The 27,073-nt window shown below is 38.0% G+C and overlaps 1 protein-coding gene across 2 annotated transcripts in view; it reads left to right on the top strand.

Annotated features, from left to right (window-relative positions):
- The first annotated feature begins 6,931 nt into the window (after positions 1-6,931).
- The window catches only part of map3k7 (mitogen-activated protein kinase kinase kinase 7), a 29,892-nt gene continuing 9,750 nt past the window's right edge, over positions 6,932-27,073 (top strand). Inside the window, exons 1-13 of one of the 2 annotated variants that reach the window (XM_028439409.1) lie at positions 6,932-7,081; positions 11,980-12,098; positions 12,177-12,287; positions 13,368-13,433; positions 13,518-13,563; positions 16,796-16,934; positions 17,272-17,396; positions 19,732-19,860; positions 20,032-20,162; positions 21,072-21,153; positions 21,287-21,417; positions 21,747-21,894; positions 23,929-24,009. In XM_028439409.1, coding sequence (XP_028295210.1) covers positions 12,006-12,098; positions 12,177-12,287; positions 13,368-13,433; positions 13,518-13,563; positions 16,796-16,934; positions 17,272-17,396; positions 19,732-19,860; positions 20,032-20,162; positions 21,072-21,153; positions 21,287-21,417; positions 21,747-21,894; positions 23,929-24,009 — 1,282 coding nt within the window. In that variant the 5' untranslated portion in view covers positions 6,932-7,081; positions 11,980-12,005. The remainder of the gene's footprint in view (positions 7,082-11,979; positions 12,099-12,176; positions 12,288-13,367; positions 13,434-13,517; positions 13,564-16,795; positions 16,935-17,271; positions 17,397-19,731; positions 19,861-20,031; positions 20,163-21,071; positions 21,154-21,286; positions 21,418-21,746; positions 21,895-23,928; positions 24,010-27,073) is intronic. The other variant, XM_028439410.1, reaches the window with a different exon arrangement.

Below are 27,073 nucleotides of genomic sequence, written 5' to 3' on the forward strand. Positions count from 1 at the left end.
GCTGATATCCGGAGGAAGAAAAGATGAGAGAAAATTTACAAGCGAACGTCTCGATGTCCCTCCCTAAACAGCCTCACTTCCTCCCCCTGCCTCTACCAATCTACCAGAAGCCACGCCTCTACTTTTGTACACACGCATCGCAGAACATAACAAAGTCGCATCGGGTTGCATTGATACAGGTCTATGGGTCCCTGCACCTTCAAAAAGCAGCTCCGAGATAAATTGCTCCTCAGAGTGATACCTGTTTGCTGTTGTGACGCAGCGCCTTGTTTCCGTGCACAGTTTAAACACTCACATTGACTTTGATTAACAGTCTTCGCTACAGGAAGTTGAAGCCTATTGCGGCGCAATTTTCTATTTGTATAGGGGTCTATAGAACAAAGGCAGGACTTATATACATTGACGTATATGAATGACCACCGGCAGTAGACCATAGTAAAAGACTAGTTCGGTATTGTTTCGCATTTCAAAAGAATCATACATAAACATAGATTTCTCAGAAACTCCAGATATCAGCTTTAAGTTTCAACATGCAACACTTTATTCATCTTAATTTATGCAATTATTTCATTTTCAAATGACCGCTTCTGAAACATTTCATTGGAAATCAACATGTTCCTATTTTATTAGCCACTATCTACTTTTAACTAATGGAAACATGTTTCTACAATTCAACAATTATGTAAGATTTTAAAATTTCAAAACCTATATACCAAATCTGCACCATCTTTAACAAAAAACATATCTGTTATACTTTAACAGATTTGTCACAATTTTTAAGTGACATTTAAAGATGGTTAATTTACTGGTAACTAGTGCAGTGCCTGTAGGAATTATGTATTGCTATAGAAAAGTGGGAGGATAAGTAGCTTTTTCATGAATGGCCAAATGAGGTTGTGTTTGAAGGTGGGACGTCATCACTGTGGAGGTAGGACTGATGACATCATCACTGTAGAGGTAGGACTGATAACATCATCACTGTGGAAGTAGGACTGATGACATAATCACTGTGGAGGTAGATCTGATGACATCATCACGGTAGTGGTAGGACCAATGTTCTAACTGATGACATCATCACGGTAGTGGTAGGACCAATGTTCTAACTGATGACATCATCACGGTAGTGGTAGGACCAATGTTCTAACTGATGACATCATCAGTAGGACCAATGTTCTAACTGATGACATTATCTGTAGGACCAATGTTCTAACTGATGACATCATCACTGTAGATGAAGGACCAATGCTCTAAATGATGACATCATCACTGTAGAGCAGGGGTGTCCAATTCCGGTCCTCGAGGGCCACTATCCAGCATGTTTTAGATGTTTCCCTCTTCCAACACACCTGATTCAAATATTAGGATCGTTATCAGGCTTCTGCAGAGCTGGATGAGGAGTTGATCATTTGAATCAGGTGTGTTGGAAGAGGGAAACATCTAAACCATGCTGGATAGTGGCCCTCGAGGACCGGAATTGGACACCCCTGCTGTAGAGGTAGGACTGATGTCATCATCACTGAGTCCGTTGACTCAGGAGGTGGGGTGTGGGGGTGGGACGTTCAAACAAATCTGGCGTTGCACACCTTTGAACCAAGCAGCAGCCATGTTGAAACTCTCAGATCAGTCTGATCCTGATCCGCAGAGATATAGAGGAACACAAAGACAGACAGAGATTCCTTGCTTTTATAGAGAGATAATGAAAGAGAACTTATCAACTCATCTAAGACGCTAACTACAACCGTCACCTGTATTTATCTTTATAAGTTTGAAGCCTGGCAAGTAAATGACATTTTAGAGCTCATTGGTGACGAGTGGTGTTAGAACAGGCCTGAGGGCACCTCCAGTGGTCTATGCGGGCTACCTTCATGGTGCCCATTTGCACTGTGTTGGTGACCCCTGTTCTGTTCTAAGGTTTGCAGTAAAGTTGTATCTAAATATTGAATCTGATTAGAGAGACTCTCTCATGTTTCAGTCTGTGTGTGTGTGTGTGTGTGTGTGTGTGTGTGTGTGTGTGTGTGTGTGTGTGTGTGTGTGTGTGTGTGTGTGTGTGTGTGCGTGCGTGCGTGTGTGTGTGCGTGTGTGTTTGTGGCTCCTTCCTCCTATCTCTATCCAGGTGTGCCCCTCTTCCTGTGAGTAGCATGACTCCTCTTCACCTGTGCCTTCTAGCTGTTTGATGCCAGCCTTGCCAGGTTTTTTGGAATACTGAAATATGAGCCATCCGGTTTATTTTTTTATGTTTAACCAACTTTTTGGAGACCACTTCTCCTGCCTGGAGACCTCTCCCCAACCTCAGCTACGACACTAAAAAACGCTGACAAATTTAACATGTTTGAAGTCAAGCCAATAAACAGATTTTGCATGTCATTCAAGTGTAACCCGTTCATATATTTTAAAGATTGTAATCACATGGTCCTTTGACCTGCTTCTCTCACACTTTCTGAGCTCTAAACATTTGGGAATTGCTCCTTTGAGTTGATGTCGTGCACATTGTAGTGTTCTATTCCATCTCTCACTTTTCTTTATCAAATCCAAGTGGGAAATACATTAATTGTGAAAGTTAACAAAGCAGCTTTTAATACATAAATGAGAGTTTTGTGTTGTGTTTGTTTTTAGTTAGTTTCAGTGTGTAATGTTTTATTATCCTTGTTCAGTTGGACAACACAGCCACCTTTGGGGCTTGAAAACCTGTTGGTATTTCAATAAAGGTTGGTTGAGTGCTTCTCCCTGTGTATCTGGTGTCAGGTTTCACAAAAGCTGCATCTTGTCATCAACAACAGTCACATAATTTCATCACAATTTGTCCTGTGAGGGATTCTCATTATGCTGTTGCCTTATGATGCAAATGATGCCTCCATTGAGATATTCATGCATGTACAGAGAAGGAGACTTCATCAGGCAATGGAAAACTTTATCCTATTGAGAGGAGGAAACAAAGAAGTGAGTTCCCGTTGACCACAGCTCCCAAAGCACACTGAGGTTTGCAAGTGTTTATGGAAAATCTGCCAGGTGAGAGTTTTAATCACCTATGAAATGAGCGATTAGAATAATTATTTCAGGGGTGCTGCTATTAACAACTCTCTGTTCAATATCACAACAAATTAGTTCATACTCATTAGTATGAGTTGTGCTTGCCTAGTGGTTTGGAAAACCTCCTTAGGGAACTTTTGTTATTTCTCCCTGTGTTTCGAGAATGTAATTAGCATTCATCAAGTGCTGTGTTTATACAGCATCCTTTCTAATGATTGTAATCACAATTTTGACATTACATAAGTGAAGCTAGCTCGGTGGAGGGTATTGTCAGCAGGACTACATTCTTACATCAAAGGTCATCAGAATTCCCTGTAAACACAATGTGGAACACAGGAAAAGATGCTTTTTCCCAGGTGTCGCTTTTGGGAAAATAATATGACAAGAGTATTTGTCGTGTGATTTCCTTTTCTCCTTCTTTTTCATCTGACAATTGACAACCGTATTTTTGTCAGACATACCCCAACTTGAGTTAACTTCATATATTAATGGAAGAACTTTTAATGTTGCTATTAACGATGTAATGTCTAATGTGTCCAACCTGTCATGTGGGATAGCCCAGGGCTCTGTTCTGAGGCCTGTTTTGTTTTTACTGTACCTGATGCCTCTTGGTCGGTTGATCCGTGATTTTAAAAATGTGTCTTGTCATTTTTATGCTGACGATATCCAGTTGAACTGCTCCTTTAATGACTCAGAGTATCACTTTTTATCAGAGTTCTTAGATTGTGTATCTTGTATCAAAAACTGGTTGTCATCAAATTATCTCCATAACTTTGAACAAAACAGAAACTCTGATCATCGCTCCTGATAAAAAGATCCCCCTGATCAAGAACTCTCTTGGTGATTTGGGCTCCTCCGTGAAAACCAGCCTCAGAAACCTTGGGGTTGTGTTTGATCAGTCCATGTCTTTGGAGGGTCACTGTCGTCACTGACCAAAAACTGTTTTTATCACCTGAAAAATATCTCCAAAGTGAGGAATTTGTTATCAAAATCAGATCTTGAATTGATCATCCATGTGTTTATATATATCATCTAGCATTGACTGTTGTAATTCTGTTTTCACTTGTTTTAATAAGTCAACCCTAAACAGACTCCAGATCGTACAGAATGCTGCTGCCTGACGTTTGACTGGTGCTCCCAGAACATTCCACATTACCCCCATTCTATTTACTCTGCACTGGCTTCCAGTCAAGTTTTGCATGGAGTACAACATTTTAGTTCTGACTTTCTGAGCGTTACATGGTCAGGCCCCTCAATATATCTCGGACTTGCTGTGCCCCTACACTTCAGGGCGCACCATTCGTTCTTCAGGCTGTGGCCCCCAGACTCTGGAATAACCTGCACCAGTTTCTCCAGAAGCTAAACTGTGTGAACACTTTTAAGAAGCATTTGAAGACTTCTCTTTTCAGAAAAGCTTTTAGTTAACTGGATTTTAATTTTTATTATCCTTTTATGATGCTGTTCCTGTTGATGTAAATGCACTTTTGTTTTATTATTCTTTGATGATGTTGCTTCTGTTGTTTTAAATTATTCTCTGTTCTGTACAGCACTTTGTGATTTTATCTGCGAAAAGCTCTTTATAAATAAATTACTTATTTACTTACTAGGATTTGAGCATAAAGAGGCCCCAAGGGTTTCGGTGTTTCTGTGTGTCCTGGTCTTAGACGTCTACTATGTTATTCATTCTTACACTATATCCATGTTTTATGAGCCCTTTGTAGCATCCAATGTGTATAAAGTCCAAAGAAGAGATTCCCTCCTTGGGCATTTCATTAGGTTGTAACTAAATGTTAGAAAGCTTGCTTGCCTTTCACAAGAACTTGAACTAAAACCTTAATTACACACTGTTTGGACTCAAGTGCTTTGTTTTTCACAATCAGGGGTGTTTAGCACATTGTGATGTTATTACTAAGATTTGTTCACAGTTTGAGTTCATTTGACATAATAGTTTAATACTATTATTTAAGTCTAATATTTCCTGTAGGTTTTAAGTCCAAGCTGCTTCTTAAAACAACTCAACAAGACTGAGTTACATTTGTCTTTATAAGCAGATTATTGGGTTTTTTCCCTTTAGCAAATTAAAATATGTGAAAACTACATTTTTGCTGAAATGTGCAAAGCAAAAAGTAGCCAAGGACAGTTTAACCTTAAAAAGATGCTGATGTGGATTAGAAGCAGGATTGTGATGAAGAGGAAATGTTCATTGGATCATTAACGAAATACAAGACTATAGCAGTGGAAAATTAAATACGCGAACAAAAAAAAAAAAAACACTGAAGCTGACTGCATTATCACGTCATTAAACACGCATCAATCTTTTGATAAAAAAAAAAGTTGCACATTCTGGCCACAAGGTAGAGCCATTAGGCAACGAATTCCCTACTTATTATTCAGTCAAAAAAAAAAAAAAATCACTTCAATCAACAACAAAAAAAAACAATTAAAAATCTTTACCTCAATCAAAGAAAAAAATGTTTGAATGCAAAAAAAAAAAAAAATATTTAAGACCCCCAAAAAATTGCATTTGAAAACTTTTTGTGTCTTTGATTGACGTGAGTTTTTTATTGAAGTGATTTTTTAAAACGTATTTATGATTAAATAATAAAGACAAATCTACCTCCATACACCAGCATTTATTTGAATAAATATGCCATGTGAGTACAGCGACAAAATGGATTCAGAAGTAAAACCTGTCGTATATGCACCAAGGAATATTAGTCATCGAACAGCTCACCAAAACAAATCAGTTAGGAATTATAACGAAGCAGTCAAAAGCGACTCATTGGGTGAGCAGCATGATGACAATAGTAACTTAAAGAAAAATAAGGATTTGTAATGGATCGTAAGACACAAGGGAATAAAAAGGGAAATCCAGGTTGAAAGTTTTTATTTTATTCATCTTGCTAATTGTTGTATTTGTATAACATTAGACATTAAGAATAAAGTTTTAAAATTGCGTGAATAAACTTGTAATATTATTAGAATAAACTTGTAATATTATTAGAATAAACTTGTAATATTATTAGAATAAACTTGTAATATTATTAGAATAAACTTGTAATATTATTAAAATAAACTTGTAACAATAAAAAGACTAACGTCATGCAACCGGATCTCCTCCTCCCCAAAATAGCCGATTTCCTTGAAGTCTGTAATTCCTCCTCTGGAATCAACACATTTTCTTGCATATTCTTTCTCAGTTCTGATGCTGATGATACTCGGATACAGATGGGCCAAAAGAGGAAGCATTTTCCTATTTATCCCTAAAATTTATACAAAATACAACTTCCCAAAATGCAGCACAGATCTTATTTTTAATGCAGGGGACTGCTAAAATTATGATTTTATCTCGTAAAATTATGACCTCATTCTTTCACTTTCTTCTTGTCTTATAATAACTGGTTTTTTAATATTACACATTTTTTCTTGTAAAATTACAACTTATTTGTTCTATTATTATGACATTTTTCCCTTGTGACGTCAAGGTAGGGCTTTATTATCAGAATACTATGACTTTATTCTTGTAATATTCCATGTTTTTTTTTTTCTGTAAAATTATAAGTTATTTGTTGTATTATTATGGCTTTTTTCTTGTGACAGTAGGACTTTATTCTCAGAATATTAACACTTAATTTTTTGTAATAATACATGTTTTTTTCTTGTAAAATTATAACTTATTTGTTGTATTATTATGACTTTTATTTCTTCTGACAGCAGGACTTTATTCTCAGAATATTACAACTTTTTTCCCCTCTAAATCTACAACTTTTTCACTGTGGCATTAAGACTTAAGTCTCAATAGTTTCTTTAAAAATGAAACTTTATATGCAATAGGGGGCGCTCTCGGGACGCAACCCTTTGGTCCGCGGACCACACTGTGGACTACCTACTTCCGCGTGGGCCACTTCCGGTGCTGTTGGAAATCCAGCTGTAGCTGTTAGCAGTTAGCATTGCGAGTTTCTCCAAAGTTATGTCTGCCTGTCCACTGGATAGAGGAGGGCAGTGTTCGACCATGGACGTCATTCTTCGGTTTCCTGTTCATGAACAGTAAAAAGTAAGTGTCCGCGGAGTCGCAGCTGGCGACACGTCAACTGCGAATATTTGGATTGTTGAAGCGATAAGTCCCGGCAGCTAGCGTTAGCACCCAGGCCAGGTAGCAGGTAGGCTAACAGGGGTTTGCTGAGCTGACGGAGCGCAGGCCATAGCAGGCTTTAGCAGCTTTTCTGGCTTTAGCAGGCTTTCTGCTTTTCTTCAACAGTGTGTGGTATCGGTAGAAACTCTGTAGGACTGGTTTCTCACGCTGACAATAAACAGTTTACTTGAAGTTTCCCACAGTGTCTCTGCTCAGCTCGTAGTTAGCTAACCAGCTGGTAGTTGACTGGAGGCTATGCGGTGTTTGACAGCATCGCATTTGATCAAGAGTCAGTGAAAACTACTAAATTCATGCAGTGAATAACACTTTTTATCGCCATTTCTCAATTAATCGCAAATACACAATTAAATGATCAATTAACATACCAAGTCACATTGGCTTCGGATTTTTATTTTTTTTTTTTAATCGCTGGTTATTCATCCAGTCTAGAACTTATCAAGGAATAATAGCTCTACTGTTTGTGTTGTATGCAAAGCAGAAATGAAGGTAACGGGGAAAAAACGAAAGGATCGATTGTTCGTAGAAGTGAACGCAAGCTACAAAATCTGACACATTTCCATTGCGATCGCTGTGAGACTTTGGGTAAACAAAGGTACAATTATGTGTAAACTTAACTGAAATATTTAATGTTAATGCGATTAAAGATAAGTGGGAAAGATTTCTGCGATTAAGTTAATAATATTTGCTGTGGTCCATAGTATTTAGATGTCATTCTTCAGTTTTGGTGATCCTCTAAATAGTCTTTATTTTTGGTTTTAAAAATACGTAATTCCCTGAACTTATTCAGTGCCAGCCATTCTCAGATTTTCTACCCCCCTCAGTGCCAGCCGTTTTTGAGCATTTTTGACTGATTTTAAAGACCCACAGAATATTTTCTACTATGACTATCTGAAATCTGACACCAGATTGTAAAAGATTGAAGCCTCTACTTTCATAAAAAATAATTGTTTCTGGCTCGTTTCTTCAGTTTCACAGCAAAAAGCTGAGAAAAAAAACCCTGTCAGTGACTTTAAAGCTTTTTTTTTTTTGATTTAGTGACAACTCTTAACATCTGAACATCATTTCCTTATATAAAACTTAAAAAAAAAGGGACCTCCGCCAGGGTGTTTTCTAGTAATCCCCGTGAAAAAACGCAAATGACGAGTTTCTCGTCAATGGTGCTGAGCGTTTGGATTTGAAATGACGAGATATCTCGTCAATGGCACTGAGTGAGTTAATATATGAGTAGTATTGTGAGGAGCCCAGATTGCTGAAGTTATCATTTTAATGCGAATAAGTTGATGGGAAAATGAGAAAATGTTATATTTAGTGAACAAGTGCTTCTCCCAGATTTCTAAAAACAGCATGTGTAATAAAATCAAGTCAGAGGTCCATTTATTATAATGAGGGGCACTGCATATGCATAGTGGATACGATTGGATACGTTCAACGTATCTGAGCTAAAATACTTTCAACGTCTTCAGAGCCACGGCCTTTAATAAACCACACCGCTGTTTAATGAGAGATTTGGCATTCTGGTCTTTTTTTGCCAATACTTTGAATGTTGGCACACTTGATGTGATGGCCAGGTGGAGACACTGATGCTAATGCTCATTATTTGTGAGTCGAGTAGTTGTTCTTCTTCTTCTTCATTCAATCTGGGCTCCGACTTGTCGAAAAGTATCAGTTAACAAACCACTTCATAAACAAAACCACAAACACGCCTTTGAAATGGGCCGATAACATGCAACCCTCTCTTATATTTGGGTTTTGGATCAGTAAGGAAAACAGGCTGGCCCGTTAAGGACCTTACCTCAGTCTGCCGTAAACAAAGATGTCCAAACCACTGCCTTCCTCTATGAAAGGCTGCAGTAGAAAGCATGTTGTGACCTACAGTATATGGTGCTACTTGTGTGGCTGCCTTGAATAAAATCCTCCCACAATGAATAAATAGGTTTAGTCAATTTAACTCACAAAAGCAGAAAACATTTGCCATAGGGGTGGGAGAAATGTTTAGTGCACAATCATTCTGACATAATAGATTGTAATTTAACCATACGCTTCCAATAATCACTTTAATCAGTCATTTAAATGGTAAGTTACACAAAATACTGTAGATGGAATGTTAATGGTTTTTTTTAAAAGCACTATAGTTGAGCTGCTGATTTATTTTTTTAATATAATAAACCGTGTATAAAATGTAATTTAGAACAGCCTTTTAATGTTTAGTGTTTGTTAATGTATGTTACAAGCAAAGATTCTGCTATTTTGGTACTTTACGATGCAGTTCTAACTTATCAGTTTCCAGATATCCTCTGCTGGATTAAGGAAAAGTTAAAGATAGTGGTGTGAGGATACACTCAGCTCACGAGACGAGACACGATAATGGGTTCACAAGAACAAGACAAGACGAGATTTTAAGAATACTACAATGACTGGACCAATATACTTTTATTTAACCGAGTTGCACATGCAATTTGAAATGTTTTATTATAACTCTTTACATGCATGATGTAAGCTTGAGATTTTATTAAACTACTTCTACAAATTGAAACTAATACTAAAATTTATAAATGATAAAATAAATAAAATCATATATTTCTTTCTTTTTTTCAAGTGCAAACAATATTATGTGCAAAATCAAAGTTCCACTCTGTCAGTACAGAGTGCTCATAGTGCAAACAGAGCCTGACCAAGCATGTCATTAACAACGTGCTGCAACTACACCGCCATGTTCTTTTAACTGTTAATAAACTACTTCTTCCAGAAATTGAAACCAGAACTAAAATTTACACCTCCTCTTGCGAGGCAGATTTTAAGGCGACGAGAAATCTCGTCGAGTTTAATCTCGTGGCACGAAATCTCATCACACCCGTAGTTAAAGATGTAAATTTGTCCCCTATGTCTGTATACTACATTTTTGTTTTTTATAGCAGCTCATCAGTGGTCACTTTTTGAAATGTGACCTGTGACTAGAGCTGGGCAATATATCGAGATTCAAGATAGTTTTCTCTTTTGGCGATTTAGAACATGACAATATTGCCCATATTGATATATATAATGTATAGGGGTGTGTATTGCCTGGCATCTGGCGATTCGATTCGTATCCCAATACATAGGTCACGATACGATATATCTCGATATTACAGTATAAGGAGATTATTGCGATTTATATATATATATATATATATATATATATATATATATATACACGTCTTAAGAAACAACTAATCTGTAAATGTGTACACCTTCATGAGTACATTATGTATGAAATATTGTTTATTGGCCTAGTTTACACACAAAACATTGGCTTTAATATGCCATGTGCCAACAACTTAAAATATAAAATAACATGCAATCTGCCTATGGCTTTTAAACCAACTTCATGACTTTAGTGCAACTTAACTGAGATATATGCCTTGAACAACAAATAAATGCAGAAAGTTAGTACTTGTAAATTTTATTGTAAAAACACAAGCTGGTCAACATGCTCAGGTTTCAGTGCACTTCTTAGTGCAGTTACAATGTCTCCTGCAGTGGAAAAGACTTTTATGGTAAAATAAAGGTAAAAAAAAAAAAAAAGAAATCTTTATATATATATATATATATATATATATATATATTTTTTTTTTTAGTTTATTAACAATTAATAGTTGTGTAGTTGCAGCACGTTGTTAATGACATACTTGGTCAGGCTCTGTTTGCACTATTAGCACTCTGTATTGACAGAGTAGAACTTTGATTTGGTTTTGCACATAACATTGTTTGCACTTGAAAAAAGAAAGAAATACTTATTGATTTTATTTTAACTTATGAATTTTAGTTTCAGGTTGTGGAAGAAGTTTAATAAAGCTCATGCTTACATCATGCATGTAGAGTTATAATGAAACATTTCAAAATGCATGTGCAACTCGGTTAAATAAGTCTGTGAACCCAAAACCGTGTCTCATTTCGTGAGCTGACTGTATCGTCACACCCCTAGAGTACAGTCAAACAGTGTCCTATTTCCATAATTTTGAGATACTTATTTTTTATAGCTTATTTTGTATTCAAATAATCATTTAGGAGTTTCTGCATTCGCTACTTCTCAAAACATGTAAAGCTCAGTTTTCTGATTGCGTCCTAACTAGGGGTGAGTATTGGCAAGGATGTTGCAATACGAGACGCATCACGATATGATATTATCGCGATATATCACAATATTCTACCCAGTTAATATCAAAATTACACGTAGAGATGAAAAATTAAGTTGCTGAATGTGTTCATCTGAAGATATTGATCATTCAGAAGACAAATTGAGTCAAAACTATTTGCTTCAAAGCATCCTATTTATTATTAGTGTTTTTGCACATTTTCGCTGAAAAAAAGAAAATGCAGTGTTACACACTGCCATCATAAAATAAAGGGCAACAAGTTTCTTTTCACTGAAACTAATGTGTAGACGTCTCAAAGTAACCATGACAACATAATGACGGCATTGTAACAACTGTAAATAAGAATAACTCAGGATAAAGCACCCTGAGTTACTGACAATGCAAAAAAATAATTTTTCCTATTATGTCAGTTTAAACACTGATCTGAACAGATTATATGAAAATAAAATGCCTGTGCATACATAAAGAATGCAGGCATTACACACTGCCTTCAAAAAATCAAGTAACCATTGCAACACATTGAAAGCATTGTAACCACTGACATATTGCACAAATACACAAAAATATTAATTTAAAAAAAAAAAAAAATCTGATCTACTTATGACCTCCATCCATCCAATTTTTTGTCAATGTAATCTTTTGTTTGCTCTCCTTTTGTTTTGTCAGTAAGTTACTAGCCGAGCGAGCTAGTAATGTCTGTAGCGTTTCCACCTGCCGAGATGCTTGAAACACCAACCGGTTATCCGTTTGAGGAGATAAACTATGAGGACATTGAAGTTGAAGAGGTGGGTTGGTTGTTTGTCCTAATGTCGATAGGAATAAGGTGATGTGCTCAGCATGTGACGTCACTCGTCTGTCTTCAGGTGGTGGGCAGAGGAGCCTTTGGTGTTGTTTGCAAAGCCAAATGGAAAGGCAAAGATGTCGCCATCAAGACCATTGAAAGCGAATCTGAGAGGAAAGCTTTCAGTGTTGAGGTATAATTTTCACACAGTTTTGATTAATTTTCTAGCGATAATTTCAGTATGATCACATGTAAACATTATGTATGTGGCATCATATCAAACCAAGTCAAAAATGGGTGTGTCAGTGCAGCTCCACCTCCACCAAGCGTCTGCCATTCTGTTAATACAGATATGCTGTCAACCTACTGCAGACTACCCAGGTTCCACTCACCAAAATGCAATGTAGAGCTACAACTATTGACTGTTTTGATAGTTGACTAGTTATTGATTATTGAAATGAATATTTTTAACTAATCTGATATTCGTACAATTGGTTCGTTTTTGCGACCATCTTTTAATACAGAGCCGGTTAGGTTGCTTCTAATACAAATGAAATAAAAATACCTGTATACATTTTTATCCATTTTGAATCAAAGGAGAAAGAAAAAAATATTTATTTTTTTTATGGATTTTTGTTGACTAAATGTTGCACCCTTAACTCTCAGGGCACGTTTAAAAAAAGTAACTCTTTGAGCAGGTACCAAAATGGTACGCGTCATAAAATGTTCATAAAAATTTTGGCTGTTATTCAACTTTCACACACGCCTTAACACGTACACACAAAATATATTCTCAACCACATTAACACCACTCCTTTATGTATATCCCAACACATCAATTCCATATGTATGGTTTTCAGCTTTTCTATTGACATGTATTTATTAGGTATTTTTGTGAAAAACATTTTATATGTCAGGATAACAGTATATCCAAAATATGTGGTTATAATGGGAATCGGTCCCGAACTCAGAGTCTCTGTACATTTTGTATTTCCTGTTCTATACATCTTGCAATAAAAGTGATCATGGAATTATGAACATGAAATTTAAAAAAAACCTGGACAAAGTTCATACAATTAGGCTTTAAACTGAATAAGATATGTTGAATTTAAAACACTGAATAAGGAGAAGATATACGTGTGGTCCTCAAACGTTCCCTTAGAGTTAATGTAGTCCCACTGGTTAGTTTTCAGTGATATTCAAAACACACACTCTTTTGTGTAATTATTACTTGTGTGTGGCGATGTTTTATTTTTTCTTCTCTTGTCTACAGCTGCGACAGCTATCACGTGTAAACCACCCCAACATTGTGAAGCTGTATGGGTCGTGCAATTGTCCTGTAAGTGGTTGCATGCTCCTAAATCCCTGATGGCCTCAGCGCAGTTGTTTTTACAAAGCTTTGACGCTCTGCTCTCTATCCCAGGTCTGCCTTGTGATGGAATACGCTGAGGGAGGCTCACTCTACAATGGTGAGTCTTAGAGGCATATAAATGTGGTGTGTCAAGTGTGATCCTCCCCATGTTTGTACTTTGATTCTTTTACAGTGTTGGAACAGTGACATGAAGCACTGCATTGTTTGTATTTGTAGACGTAACCCACAGCTGTCTCTTACTCATGTGTTGAGCTGCATTTGCCTCATCAGGCTTGATACATTCACATTAGATTTTTTTTAGTGTGAACAGTTAGGTTCACAGCAGGGTTTAACCCACTCTATAAAAATGACTTTGGCTACGAACAAGTCATTCAATAAGTTTTTGTTTTTCAGCATTACACTGAACATAAGTGAATTTAAGATCTAGTCGTTTGTCAGTTTATGTACATACGATGACTCTGTTGGCAGCACAGCAACAGTTAGAAACATTCAGTGATCTGATCATGGTACCATGAACATTTTAAAGCCTTTTTATTCTCTAAAAATCGTGATTAAATGCGTAATCTGGATTCGATCAGGATGAAACTTGTTGGAATAATTGAGGAACCTACTTGAAATAAGATATATAGTCAAATTTAATAAAGATTCGTCTTTCAAAAGCAGAAATTTGAGGGATTTTTTTTGTTTATTTTTTTAACTGATCCAGAATCAGTATTATGATTTTTATCCCCTCCGAAATTTAATGGTATCTTCCAAGGTTTATTTTTAATTAAAATTTTGTGAAAATCCTTTCAATTCTTTTGATGTCATCCTCCTAATAGACAAACTAAAAAATAAATGTCGGTGAAAATATTACATCCTTAGCAGAGATAATTACTCCAAAAACCCACAAGACTACAAATATACAGAAAAACATACAAAAAGGACAGAAAAGTAAAACAAAAACACATAAATCGTTGTTCTTTCCCGTAATAATGCTGAGATTAGTCGTTATTCTAAATGTTGAGATAAATGTTGATGATGTGGCCCTTGGATCGATCACATGTTTGTGGCCCCCACTATGAAAGTTGTCTCTGTGTTTTTTTTTTAATAGATGTTCAAATCAAGGAATAGTTTTAGAAAATAGCGTTTATTTGTTTTACAAGAATGATCTTTATTGGCAATCAAAATGTTCCTTTAACAATTAGCCCTCATTATTGACAATCGATCACCAATAACTGCTTTCTTACCGCTGGATTGACACACAACCTTATGACACATGGAATAATATTGCTAAGACAACATTACCGTATTTGGGTTAAAATTCAGCAATTATTCTGCATCATTAAACATGTACAAACACATGCTAAGCATGGAAATACAGTATATGTTGTGTAGTTTTCACAATCCCCTTTGAAATAAAAACCACATCCTGCAAGAAGTCCTTTAATCAACTTGTTACGGCAAATTTGCGGTTGATCTCATTTGGAGACATGATTTATTGCTCTGGTTGAATGATGGAGTCCAGGCGAGGCATTGATGATTTTATAAAAAAGGTTTATTAGAAAACTAAATAAAAAAGACTACAAAGATGGACAAAATTAGTGACCGCCCCGGGCGGACGTCCGATGATTGAGTGGCCCACAGTCCTAACTCATCACGTATATTCCCCCTCAGTCCCCCTCCCTCCTCCCCCCAGGAGATAAAGAGGACAGAGGAGGTGAAAGAAGAGGGTGAAAAGAGACAGTTTCTTCTTTAGGTCAAAACAACCAGTTCTCTGGTATCTCCTGATTGTCGTGAGTGTTGGAGGTGTGTGCGTGTATGGTGTTTGTGTGTATGAATGGATGTGTATTGGGTGTGTATGTGTGACTATGTGAGTGTGTGTAGGCATGTGAGTGTGTGACGCCTCTGTGTCTGAGGGATATGTGTTTTGGGAAGCTGACCTCGAGAAGAGAGCAGAAAACATGAGACAGCAGAAATGAAAAGTCTCAACTTAAAGCCTTAATAAGAATAAGGTCTATGAGTAAATATGTTAATAAACATAGCTAACAATTTTGCCCTGACAAACTCATGACATGGTTGGAGGACCAGCAGTATCCATTTCTTAGTAAAAGTCATCTTTTGTACAATGTATTATTGTGTGAAAAATAACTTCTCCTGGAAGTACGTAAGTAACATGTTTCATTAAAAATTTACAGCAAACCCTAATCAACTCGTTTGAATTAAAAACTCAATAAAATACTTACAACTGAAGGCTTGCATGGATATAAGGTAAAAAGTAATTGAAATTTAAAAAATAATAAATTTAATTATGCAGTAATTAAAATAATTCCAGCTAAAATATCTAGCATCACTGAACCTCAGTAATTTTCCCAATACAAAAGCGAATAAAGCTGAACATTAAAGTAATGAAAATGTGTTTAAAGCCATTGTCTCTGCCTCTCATCCTTCTCACTCGCTGACATTGGAGGCCTTTCAGAGTTTATGTGGTTCTGCGTTTTGACATCCGGTCTTTTCTGCACCTCTAAGAAAGACCAGCTTATGGGCTTTGTTTTTGTGGAGCATTCAAAAGGAGAGGCCTAACTCTAACCCCATTTTCCACTGGATACGTATCTGTAACTGCAACAGAGCTGATACTTCTCCATTAAAGTCCCAATTTCCACCACGTGTTATACGGTCTATCACAGCTGCGTAACTAATCCGTCATACCGGAGCCCTCTGCAGCAGATACGCACACCTATTTTTGCCGGATGCTGGACTGCATAAATTCAGCAAAGCTAATTCCATGCAGCATAGGAAGTAGTGCACAAAAGCAGAATAACTTAACTGGTTTATTTTCAAAACAAAATACTTGCTTGCTCGTTTTCCTTGTATCTATCTCCAGCTTTCTTTCGAATGAATTAGCGAGATCTCCTGAGTCCTAGCCGCAACATTAAGTCATCACAGACGGAACGGTGGGAATTGATGGACAGCGGATTACGCTGCAGTTACGTAACGGAGACGTTATGGAGTAGTTACGCATCCAGTGGAAATACGGTGTCACAGTGCTTGGGTTTTATGTCTTTTAAAAAGCATTGCACACAATTGATTATGATTGGGGGTGTTGACCCCTGCAGTTTTAAATAAGGTATGTACATGAACCACAACCTTTTTAGCTGTGTAGTTAATGACTCATCACAGCGCTCATTGAGTGATGTCACTACATGAGTATTTGTTTTTTTGCATAAAGGGGCTTGGTGTGTGCTCAGCTTCTCTGTGAATGATGACGTGTTGGCAGCCCCCCAGGGTGCAGCTTTGTATTGCCAGATGTCTGTGCCTCTACCTTGATGACTGTGTTGTCTTCTCCACAGTGCTGCATGGGGCTGAACCCCTCCCTTATTACACTGCCTCCCATGCCATGAGCTGGTGTTTACAGTGTTCCCAGGGCGTGGCCTATCTCCATGGCATGAAACCAAAGGCTCTGATCCACAGGGACCTCAAGCCACCCAAGTACGTGCCTCCACACCACTCACTGTTTTGTGTTTTGTTAGAACTATAGAAATCAACAAGTGTCTCTGCAAAAAGTTTTTATTATTCTGTTCTGTTGGTTTAACAGAAAGGGGTGAATTTTAAATTTGGCCAAGCAAGATTTCAGTATTTATCCGAGAAAAAAATTATTGTGATGGAGTAAAACACTAGTGCTAAGCTTGACCTGTTAATAACAATATATTCACAAAGATATTGGCTTTTAACCTAATGAGGCTGGATTATTTTTTGCATCAGTCAAAGAGCATTTATAACTGCTGAGCTCTGATAGACACGTCTTCTTCTTCTGTTTTTGTTTCAGTCTGCTGCTGGTGGCCGGAGGCACCGTGCTGAAGATCTGTGACTTTGGAACAGCCTGTGATATTCAGACCCACATGACCAACAACAAAGGAAGTGCAGCATGGATGGCCCCAGAAGTATTCGAAGGCAAGCACAAATGGAATTCCATGTGTGTAAAGTGCTGATAACTGCCCCATCAGTTTGTATTCAATTAAGACCTCACTACCTACCACAGTGGCTGGTATACGGATTCAATTCACTCGCTAGCGCACAAATTTACTTTAAATTGGCAGGTATTAGGTACTAATTTAATTCCCTGATTCACACCAGCCTTTTTAGCTCACTTTCTTGAGTTGATTTCTCAAAAAATCCACTACGCAATGGGACTGTGGAGCGGGCAAAGAAGGATGTAGGCCTTATTTGTACCAGTGGGCATGCACTGTAGTTGTTCCCACTCAATGTTCTTAAAGCCAAAATACAGCGCTTAGGGGTGCTTCCATCTTGCAAATTTTATGATATTTGGAACCAGAGTCTGCGAAGTAGGATCGGTGGGAGGAGCCCTGGTAACACGCCCCTGCCCATTTAGCGTACTGCCCTGACTTATGAAGTAGCTCACAGTTTCAGAAAGGTTGGTGACCCCTGCTGTAGATCAACTGGTATAATTGCAGACGTGGAGCAGTGTGTGTGGACATTTGTAAAAACTGAGTGGAATAACCTTGATTGTCTGATTCCATCGATGTGTCTAAACTTAATAAGCTTAAAAAGTGTTTTAGTTAGTTTCAAAATACACAAACATTCACATGCAGCACACACACATAGTTTGACTTGGAAATGCCACTAACTTCTCAATACCGATTTATACACCACTAGAACGGGAAGTGGAAAACACCTGAGTGACGCACTGAGTTTAACACAGTAATGCATTCAGGTGTACCTCAGTTTTATTGGAAAATCTGATATACCTGCAATTGGACTTTACTAGCAGGAAAGTAAACTTTAGTTTTTGTCCCTGCAAGCTTCCGTAGCTCCCCCCTCATTCTTGTTTTTCTCAAATGCACACACAGCAACATCACAGCAACGAGAGCGAGACAGAGAACAATGAAAAAAGGAATAGTATTGTCATTTGTCTGGAATTGGTTTGGGTTTGTAGTGACAGACGTGCAACAAGTGAGTGCATGCTGCCAGGTTTGTCTAAAGGCCATTGCAACAAGAGGCAGCAGCACAAAAAACTTATTCCAGCATCTAAAACTGAGGCTGAGTGGGAGAAATGCAGCACTTGATGAGGAAAACCAGACTGTGACAACAACAGACCTTGCTAAAAAGCTGCTGACAGTGGTAGAACAATTGGCCCAAACACCATGTATGATAAGAAAGGGGCCGATGGAGACGCTTTTCACATCGCACAATAAGTCCTGGAGAGAATATCAGCAGAGTTGGACTGGGCGTCTTTTTTTTTTTCTGCAGAGACAGACGTATGGTCCAGTGGTACCAGTGGAGTTGTTACATACGTTCTAAAGAACAAGCACAGACCCTCATATTCTGCACATCAACCAAAATGTGATGCTTGTTCATGTATTCAGGGATTCAAGTGGCAGGGTTTATCTTTAAAAACAAAGTTTAACGAAAGTCTTAAGTTTGCACATTATTAATCTCCGAGTTGATTTATTATTTATTTGTTTACAATGTGCTAGTTTACCTTTTTGTTTACAGAAGTATTTATTCAAGAAAAAAGTTTGGCCTCCCCGAGGAGGCTCTTTAGTCTTTATTTATATTTATGAAAATGTATTTTAAACAAAGTGCAACATATAGTAGGGATGTCCCGATACAACTTTTTCACTTCAGATATGATACCGATATTGCAGCCTTGCGTATCGGCGGATATTGATTCAATTTGATATCAGCACGAATCATACATACTTTTATTACTTATTTTGTAGTGTGGAATGTTTGAAAAGGCTTGATCAAGTGATGTCACTCAAACACAGAATAATTGTCAGTAACAATAGGTTACTTTGAGTGTCAACCACAGTCACCTATGGATAGAAGTGCTGGAGTGGAAAATTTTATTGGAGCGCTTATACGATGAGCATTCCAATAAAATCCGATATTTGTTTTCTTTCTGATATTGGACCGATATCAGATATCAATATCGGACAGAAATAAACACTTGAAATACGTCAGTCTGTGTGAAATGAATGTATTAATTATACAACATATTTTACATGTGCATGTCCAATAGAATTAAACCAGGGAAATTGCACATGCTATTTTTACTTTGCACCTGCAAATATACCCCTTTATAACACTACAGAGTGTATACACCTCTTTGTACTTCCAACCTTCAAACACATACCATACTCATTTGGCCATAATTGACAATTGTACCTAAGCTCCCACTATATGAATGCATACTTCTGACGGGCACTTCACGAGTTTATTCAAATGTGAGCTAAAAGTCGATGCGTGCTCTTTGTATTCACAGGTAGCAATTACAGCGAGAAATGTGACGTGTTCAGCTGGGGGATCATTCTCTGGGAGGTGATCACTCGCAGGAAGCCTTTTGATGAAATCGGTGGGCCAGCATTTCGAATCATGTGGGCTGTGCACAATGGTGAGTTTTTACTCGGCAAGATTGGAAATCGACAAAGATCTGGATACAGGGAAACAATAGGCCTGTAATGATTATTTACTTCAATTTTTATAGTTTTTCTTTTTATCCTGAGTAAAGACAGAAAAAACAAAACATACAAGTTTAATATCATTTCCTTTTTTTTCTGTTCAGGAACAAGACCTCCTTTAATCAAGAATTTGCCCAAGCCTATAGAGAGCCTGATGACACGCTGTTGGTCTAAGGATCCCTCTCAGCGGCCTTCCATGGAGGAGATAGTGAAGATCATGACCCATCTCATGACGGTAGTATCTCAACAGCAGTCACATGACGAGTCAATGTTAATTCAGACCAAGTGCAGAAAACACAATTGTTGGAAGGCGTTGCCTTGTAATTATCAATGTTTTTTACCATTAAAAAAAAAAAAAAAATTTAACCAAATTTGTATTAATATGTATTTGATCTTAATTAAACTGTTGGTTTTTAGATAACTTTATTAGTAGAAGTATGCATTGTCATTGCTTGTTAGGTTTTGATGGATTTTATGACGTGATCCTCGATCTTGTTTTTGGAAAGTCTCTGTTCTGCATGTAATTCATTCCCACTCCCCTGAATTTATTGAATGTTATTATCAAGATTAGATCTGTTGAAGGACAGGAACCATCTAAAACAAACAGGACACTACCTCTCCAGGAACTAAAGTTAATGTTGTTGTCCTGTATAGTATCAATGGATTCCTCCCTGATAGCATGTCATTAATCACCATAAACACTTTCCTCCCATGTGGCTTTCATTCCCATTAGTAGTGAGAAAATTAAAGAAGGGATTTGGTGGAAACACTTCAGTGACATTTAATAGTCAAGAAGTTTGACAAATGGAACAACAATATAATCTAAAATAGATGAAAAAAAACAATAAGAGCCAATAGTAAGGTTGTAAGGATAACAACATAAAAAAGATGAAAAAAAAATACATTTGTATACAAAAGAAAATAAATTGGGCATCTGGTATAAGTTTTTAAAAGCTAAAATGTTTGCGGTATAAGACACTTTTTTGCGTCCAATCGCAAATATAATCCCCTTCAAACGACTGTCAACAGTGCACACAAACAAAATGGAGCAGATTCTCTGAATATTTCCTCTTAAATGAGAGCACAATCGTTTATACACAAGCCCACATCTAACCATAGGTACAATGTTCTTCTTTCTTTTCAGTACTTCCCAGGATTCGATGAATCTCTGCAATATCCATACCAGTATTTAGATGAGGGACAGAGCAACTCTGCCACCAGTACAGGTACAGGGTTCAACTGCTGCCCACTAAAGGGCAATAAATCACTCTGCAATCAGTGATCAGTCAAAAAATGTAACTTCATGATAATAATTATGCTTTTTTATGTCCATTTTTTGTGTTTTGGGGTATATGACAGGATCGTATGCAGATTACACTGGCACAAACACAAGCAACAAAAGTGACCCAAACATGGAGCACAGTGATTCACAAGGGAGCAATGACACTATCAAGAGTACACCCCAGTTTGCACCTCATTTCAGGCCAAAGGTAAGATTGTGTCAAAATGTCAAACAGGCAAAGGCTCAGCACATGAACCTATCAACTGATCATGCCACTAAAAGAGTGGAAAGAATGTCCAGAAAGTGTGTATTTTTATCTGCTTAGACTTTAGGTTTTGCTTAGAAAGTGGTTAATTAACCACAGACACTGTCCGAGCCTTGCTTCTACCCACTGAAGCCATGGATTATGTCAGTGGTTCCCAAGCTGGGGGATGTGCCCCCAATGAGCTAAATATTTCATTCTTCAATGGGGGCGCAACAGAAAAAGTTAGTCAACCACTGGGTTAAGCATTTGCTTTGTCTTCTTTTGCCTTGCAGGGAGACCCCTTGAGGCCCCTTTCTCTGTCTCGAGGAGGTAGTGTTGAGAGTCTGCCAGCACGCACACAGTGCCTGGCATCCTCAGACAGCAAAAGAATGAGCGCCGATCTGTCAGAGCTGGAGCCCAAGATGCCCTTCTCCCCTGCAGGTAACACCAAGCACACGCAGAACAGGGAAGGGAGTGTTTTCAGGCACCGCAGCATGTTAAAGAGGATGTTTAAACTAGAGATGCACCGAAATGAACATTCTTGGCTTAAACCGAAACACTGATAGAAAATATTATGCCAATTATTAGTATACCGTATTTTTCGGACTATAAAGCGCACCGGATTGTAAGGCGCACTATCAATGAATGGTCTGACCGGATCTATTTTCATACATAAGGCGCACCGAACTATAAGGTGCACCGGTTTGTTGTTGTTGTTATTATTGTTGTTGTTGTTATTATTATTATTATTATTATTATTAAGGCTCATTAAGCGAAACAAAATTGTCAGATAAGTCAAACTTTATTCAACTCATTAACAATAATTCTCAACATTGTTCAGGTTTAACACATAAAATATAAAACATTACACTCACTTTTTCAGTTCAGTATGTTAAAGCACAGTACTGGTACATATCACTCCGCGAGGCGTCCGACTACGGTAGCCCTGAAGCGCCAAAAATCCATCAAGTGGTGCAGCTTCATAGTTTACTGAAGTTGTACTAAAACATTTTTACATAATTTCATACATAAGGCGCACCTGATTATAAGGCGCACTGTAGATTTTTGAGAACATTTTAAAAGGATTTTAGGAACGCCTTATAGTCCGAAAAATACGGTAATTCAATTTATGGCTTTATGAATGTGTATTAACCTCACTATTAAAGTATTGTAGCACAAATTAATATTAATGATTCAAAGAATAAATCAAATAAAAATATATTTATTTACCACTATCATTCCAACAATGCACAATATAAAATAAAACAATAAATAAAATCTTTAACTCATACTTTAAATAATAATGTAAAGGCTTATAAATGAGTGGGATGCTGAAAGAGAAACAAATCAAATATGTTCTCTCATGAAAACACAAAGTGCATAAAAGTGATGATAAACGCTTTGCACGCTGCGTACATTAAGTATGAAGTGAGGATCTCTGAGAAATGTGCGCATCACACTAGAGTGTGTACTTTCATAGTTTTCACTCCGTGTCAAACTGCACTCGGCTGCTTCTGCACGTTGGCCCGTTTTCAGATAAGGGTCATCACATCTTGTTTCAAGTCGGATTGTTTTGGACCATTTTTGGCCGAAAATTTTCGGTGGCTGAATTGTTGGTGCATCACTAGTTTAAACGTTTCATTTAGTGAGACATTGCACTGTAAAGGCATGCAAGAAAAATGCACCTGTGCTGTTCAGCCCATTGATTTTTGACTTTCCTCAGTTTCACTTGAAGCTTGATTCCCTGATGTAAAATCAGTTAGTTAGCCCTGAACTCTGAGTCTGGTCATAACCTGTCCTTCAAAGGCTTGGTCAGGAAACAGTGGGCATGCTTGAGTTGTTATGGAGAAAAAGACCCTTAGTGGGTACCTGTAGGGAATTTAAGTCTCATATGATATTTTAATGTAGCGTAAAGCTCTGCAAAAACCTAAATAAAGAGAAGGAGGATGTAAACACTGCATCAAAATCAACAAGTTCACGTCACATCCAGCCGAACATGGCTGTTCTCCATGGATCGTATTCTCAGGTATCAAGTCTTTCAACAAAAAAAGTTCTTCAAATGTATTTTTTAAAGCAATGTGCACATATTTATTTTTTTTGCTAATACATTAAACACATTTTATTTTGTCTTCATGACTAGTGCAGGTCGCCTTTAGAAGCTGCTTTTGTTCAGACATGACTTCAGTTTCAATTTATGCGTGTTATATATTTTTCACTCTGTAGCTGGAGCTTTAATGGTGTAAACTTTGTTTCTCGGGTCAACTTATTAATCTAAGCAGCGCTGAGTTCCTCATGTTTTCTGTGCTGCAAACTGTTTTTAATGCAGCTGCCAGCATTCCACAGTGCATGGTTCTGTTTGCACGTAACACTGTCTGCCCTGCATGTGTTTGGCCGCACACCTGCAGAGCCACTCCGTCCTGTCAGTCTGCATGCTGGTTTGTGTCTGCAGCTGTGTGTGTGTGTGTGTTTTTGCAGCACGGCCGCTGCATAAACGAGGTCATCGTAAAACAGCTTCATTTGGAACCATTCTGGATGTCCCCAAGATCGTCGTCTCAGGTATCGCTGGACCACCGGGCTTCCTATAACCGGATGGTGCCGGCTTGGCTTGAGCCTGTGGGTTGCTGTCCTCTAATGGTTCTCCTTTATGTGTCACTTTGAGCTCTGCTGCTATCATGAGACATGTTTCCTCATCTTCAAATTAAGTAATTGACCATGGAACGCAAAAGGAAAACCCGACTATAAAGACTCTAGTAACAGGAATTTACTTTTAGACTTTTTAATAATGATATTAAAAAAAAAAAAGAATTATCCTAAGCTTCCTCCTATTCCCATGCAGGACAAAATAAATCAGTGTTAATGTTATAGATACATTTTGAATAAGCTATAGAGTGCAAACTAACTGTTGACTGTGATTAATATGTACATTTTTGCATATTTTTGCCACCAAACACTATTTACCAAAATACAGGACACCCCTGTTGTAGGATGAAAAATGTTTTTGGAGTTCAACAATCACAAGCACAGGATAGCAAAACCTGATCACAATGATGGCAATACAAACATGTCTGTTCTATTTGGGGATAAGATGAAGTGTTTGAACACAGCGTTCACTAATTGTCTTTTAGTCATCAATATTGTAAAGCTGAAGGGCAAAAAAGCCTGGAGCTGCAAGCGTTGACAGCCAAGGGTTTTTGTAAGAATGGATTGAAATCGATTCTAACAAAAGCTAGTTTTTATTGTGGGGTTTCCAAATAAAGCTGGCTCTAAAGTGACACATCAGGTTTCTTCTGTTTCCCTATCTTTCTTTAATTTTGAGTGAGCAGAAACGAAACATGAGTTCTAAAGGTTCTCATATGCTGTCGCCTTTATGACTTGCTGACACTGAGCATGACACAGCAGTTTGGGTGACGTAGATGATGCATCTCTCTATCAGAACTCATGATCAGTCCTTTCTGCTGCCTTTATTTTAGGGAGAAATCAGCACAACCATTATCTGCATTCAAGCTCATGCCTATGATACGGTTTAAAAAAAAAAGTACCAACTTTTTGTACCTAAATTCACTTTATGTAAAGTAATTTTGGTCTCCTACCGTCGAGACCGTGACAAACACTGCCGCGGCCCCAACGGGCTGCCACTGCGCTGCTCAGACTGCTTCTATGACAGCCACGAGCCGCGCACCTGTCTGTCACACGGACTGTGAGCCGCCGTGCTACGCACGGCTACAGAGAGCCAGGCTTTCAGCCATTTTTTTGTGACTGAAAGTGTCGTGGCTGCGGACGCACCAAGCACCGCGCACACAAGTTTCCCATTTTTAGCCATCTCATCACTGGAAGTGCTACTGTAGAATTGAATGTGTTGCTAACTTTTGTAACAGTTGCATGAGTTGAATCACCTTTGCTGGAGGGGTAAAAAATAAGGTTAATTCTGCAAGCTGTAGTTATTCCATGTCTGTGAAATTTACTTTTAATTTGAATAATCTTCCATTAAAATTGCCTTTCTGTTGTTGACTAAACTGAGAACATATTTTGAGTTTTATCAGTGTGTAAGACACAAGAGTAAAGGTAAGACCATGAACACACCACAGTTTTATCTTTATTGAGTAGGAATTGTCGAATAGCACTGGCAAATTAAGAAAACAATGAGGGTGCAGTAGAAATGCGCTCTTTCTCTGAGGCGCCATGAATATAACTTTCATCCATGGTCAAATATGTTTGTGTGTGTAATAATGTTGATATGAGATATAAAACACAACCAGTAGTCAATGTGCAAGCTGCCAATTGAATGGTGAATTTAAGCTACTCTATAAATACGTTCAAATGTTTGTAAATCTGACTCTGAAAAAGTCAGTGCCTCACCGCACGTCACTGCACTACACGGTGGCCATTGAAGCTGAGTTTGAAGCCCTCCTGGGCATGCCCACAGCAGACTCAAGAGACCCCTTCCAGACAGCCTCATCCTAGGCTAGACGCAACCTGGGCATGCGTTTACAGGATGAGACTCTAGAGCAGGTGGAAGCTCTCATCATATCTTGTGTAGAAGATGTCAATGAGCAGGAGGGGAGGTGAGAGAGGGGGAGACGGTCTCATCACCACCAGAAAGGCCCCGCCCCCACTTCCCTACCATTTTCCACCATCACCACCAGGGCTGAAGTGCACATTTCTTCTGACTCCAGGGGTCTCGTTTATAAAAGTGTACTTAGGTAAGCACACTTCAGCTGGCGTATGATAAAAACCAGGAAGTGCGTACAAATTTTTTTTTTTTACGATTTATAAACATCCCACGCCTTTTTCCATTCATAAATCACAATCAACTCGAAAGTTATTGCACGTGAGGAAACGCCTTACCCCGCCCATACGGTGCCTATAAAAGGTCCAGTGAACGCCCTTAATGAATATTCACTAATAAGAATTTCACGGTAGACTGAGGGGGAAAACGAGCAAATGAAACAAATTTCACTCAATGTGAGGTGGAGGTATTAATTGCTGAGGCGGACACACGCATGAGAGCGTAATTTGGTGACACAGTGAACTTTATGAATGATAGAAAGGCAGATCGTGTTGCATCATCAGACTGTGACAGGTGAAAAATAAACAATCACACATAAAAGCAGAGTAGAAAATGTGGATCACTCTCCATAGGAAGAGCATCTGTTCAACAGGTGGAGGAAATAGCACCGGAGCTCAGCCTCACAAAAAGCTGGAGGATCAGTGGGGATCCCTTCTGTGTAACGGATGTGGGACACACACACAGATGCCTAAAAACACAAGATTAAACTCCGCAGCAGCTCGTCCTCACGGGGGTTCCTGCCTATAGGTCTCGCTGGTCTTTGAAGATCCTTTCCCTCCGGTGTATCCCGTGCACCTCGTCCTCCAGCAGTGCCAAATACGCCATTGTGTGTCTTTATACATTAGAGTGCGTTCCTTTTTATAACAGCTGCAGGTGTTGCAGCCAATTGATGGGCAGTTTGGCAAAATGATCATGTGATTTTGATTATTATTTTTATTATTATTATTAATAAAAAAAAAAATTATTTACACGTCACTCACTCCCTGCGGGCGTCAGTATGATTTTTTTCCTCCTCCGTTTTTGCAAATGCATCCTTCAAATAATGTGAAATGT

Source organism: Gouania willdenowi, chromosome 24, assembly GCF_900634775.1.
Source record: "Gouania willdenowi chromosome 24, fGouWil2.1, whole genome shotgun sequence".
NCBI classification, from domain to species: Eukaryota; Metazoa; Chordata; class Actinopteri; order Blenniiformes; family Gobiesocidae; genus Gouania; species Gouania willdenowi.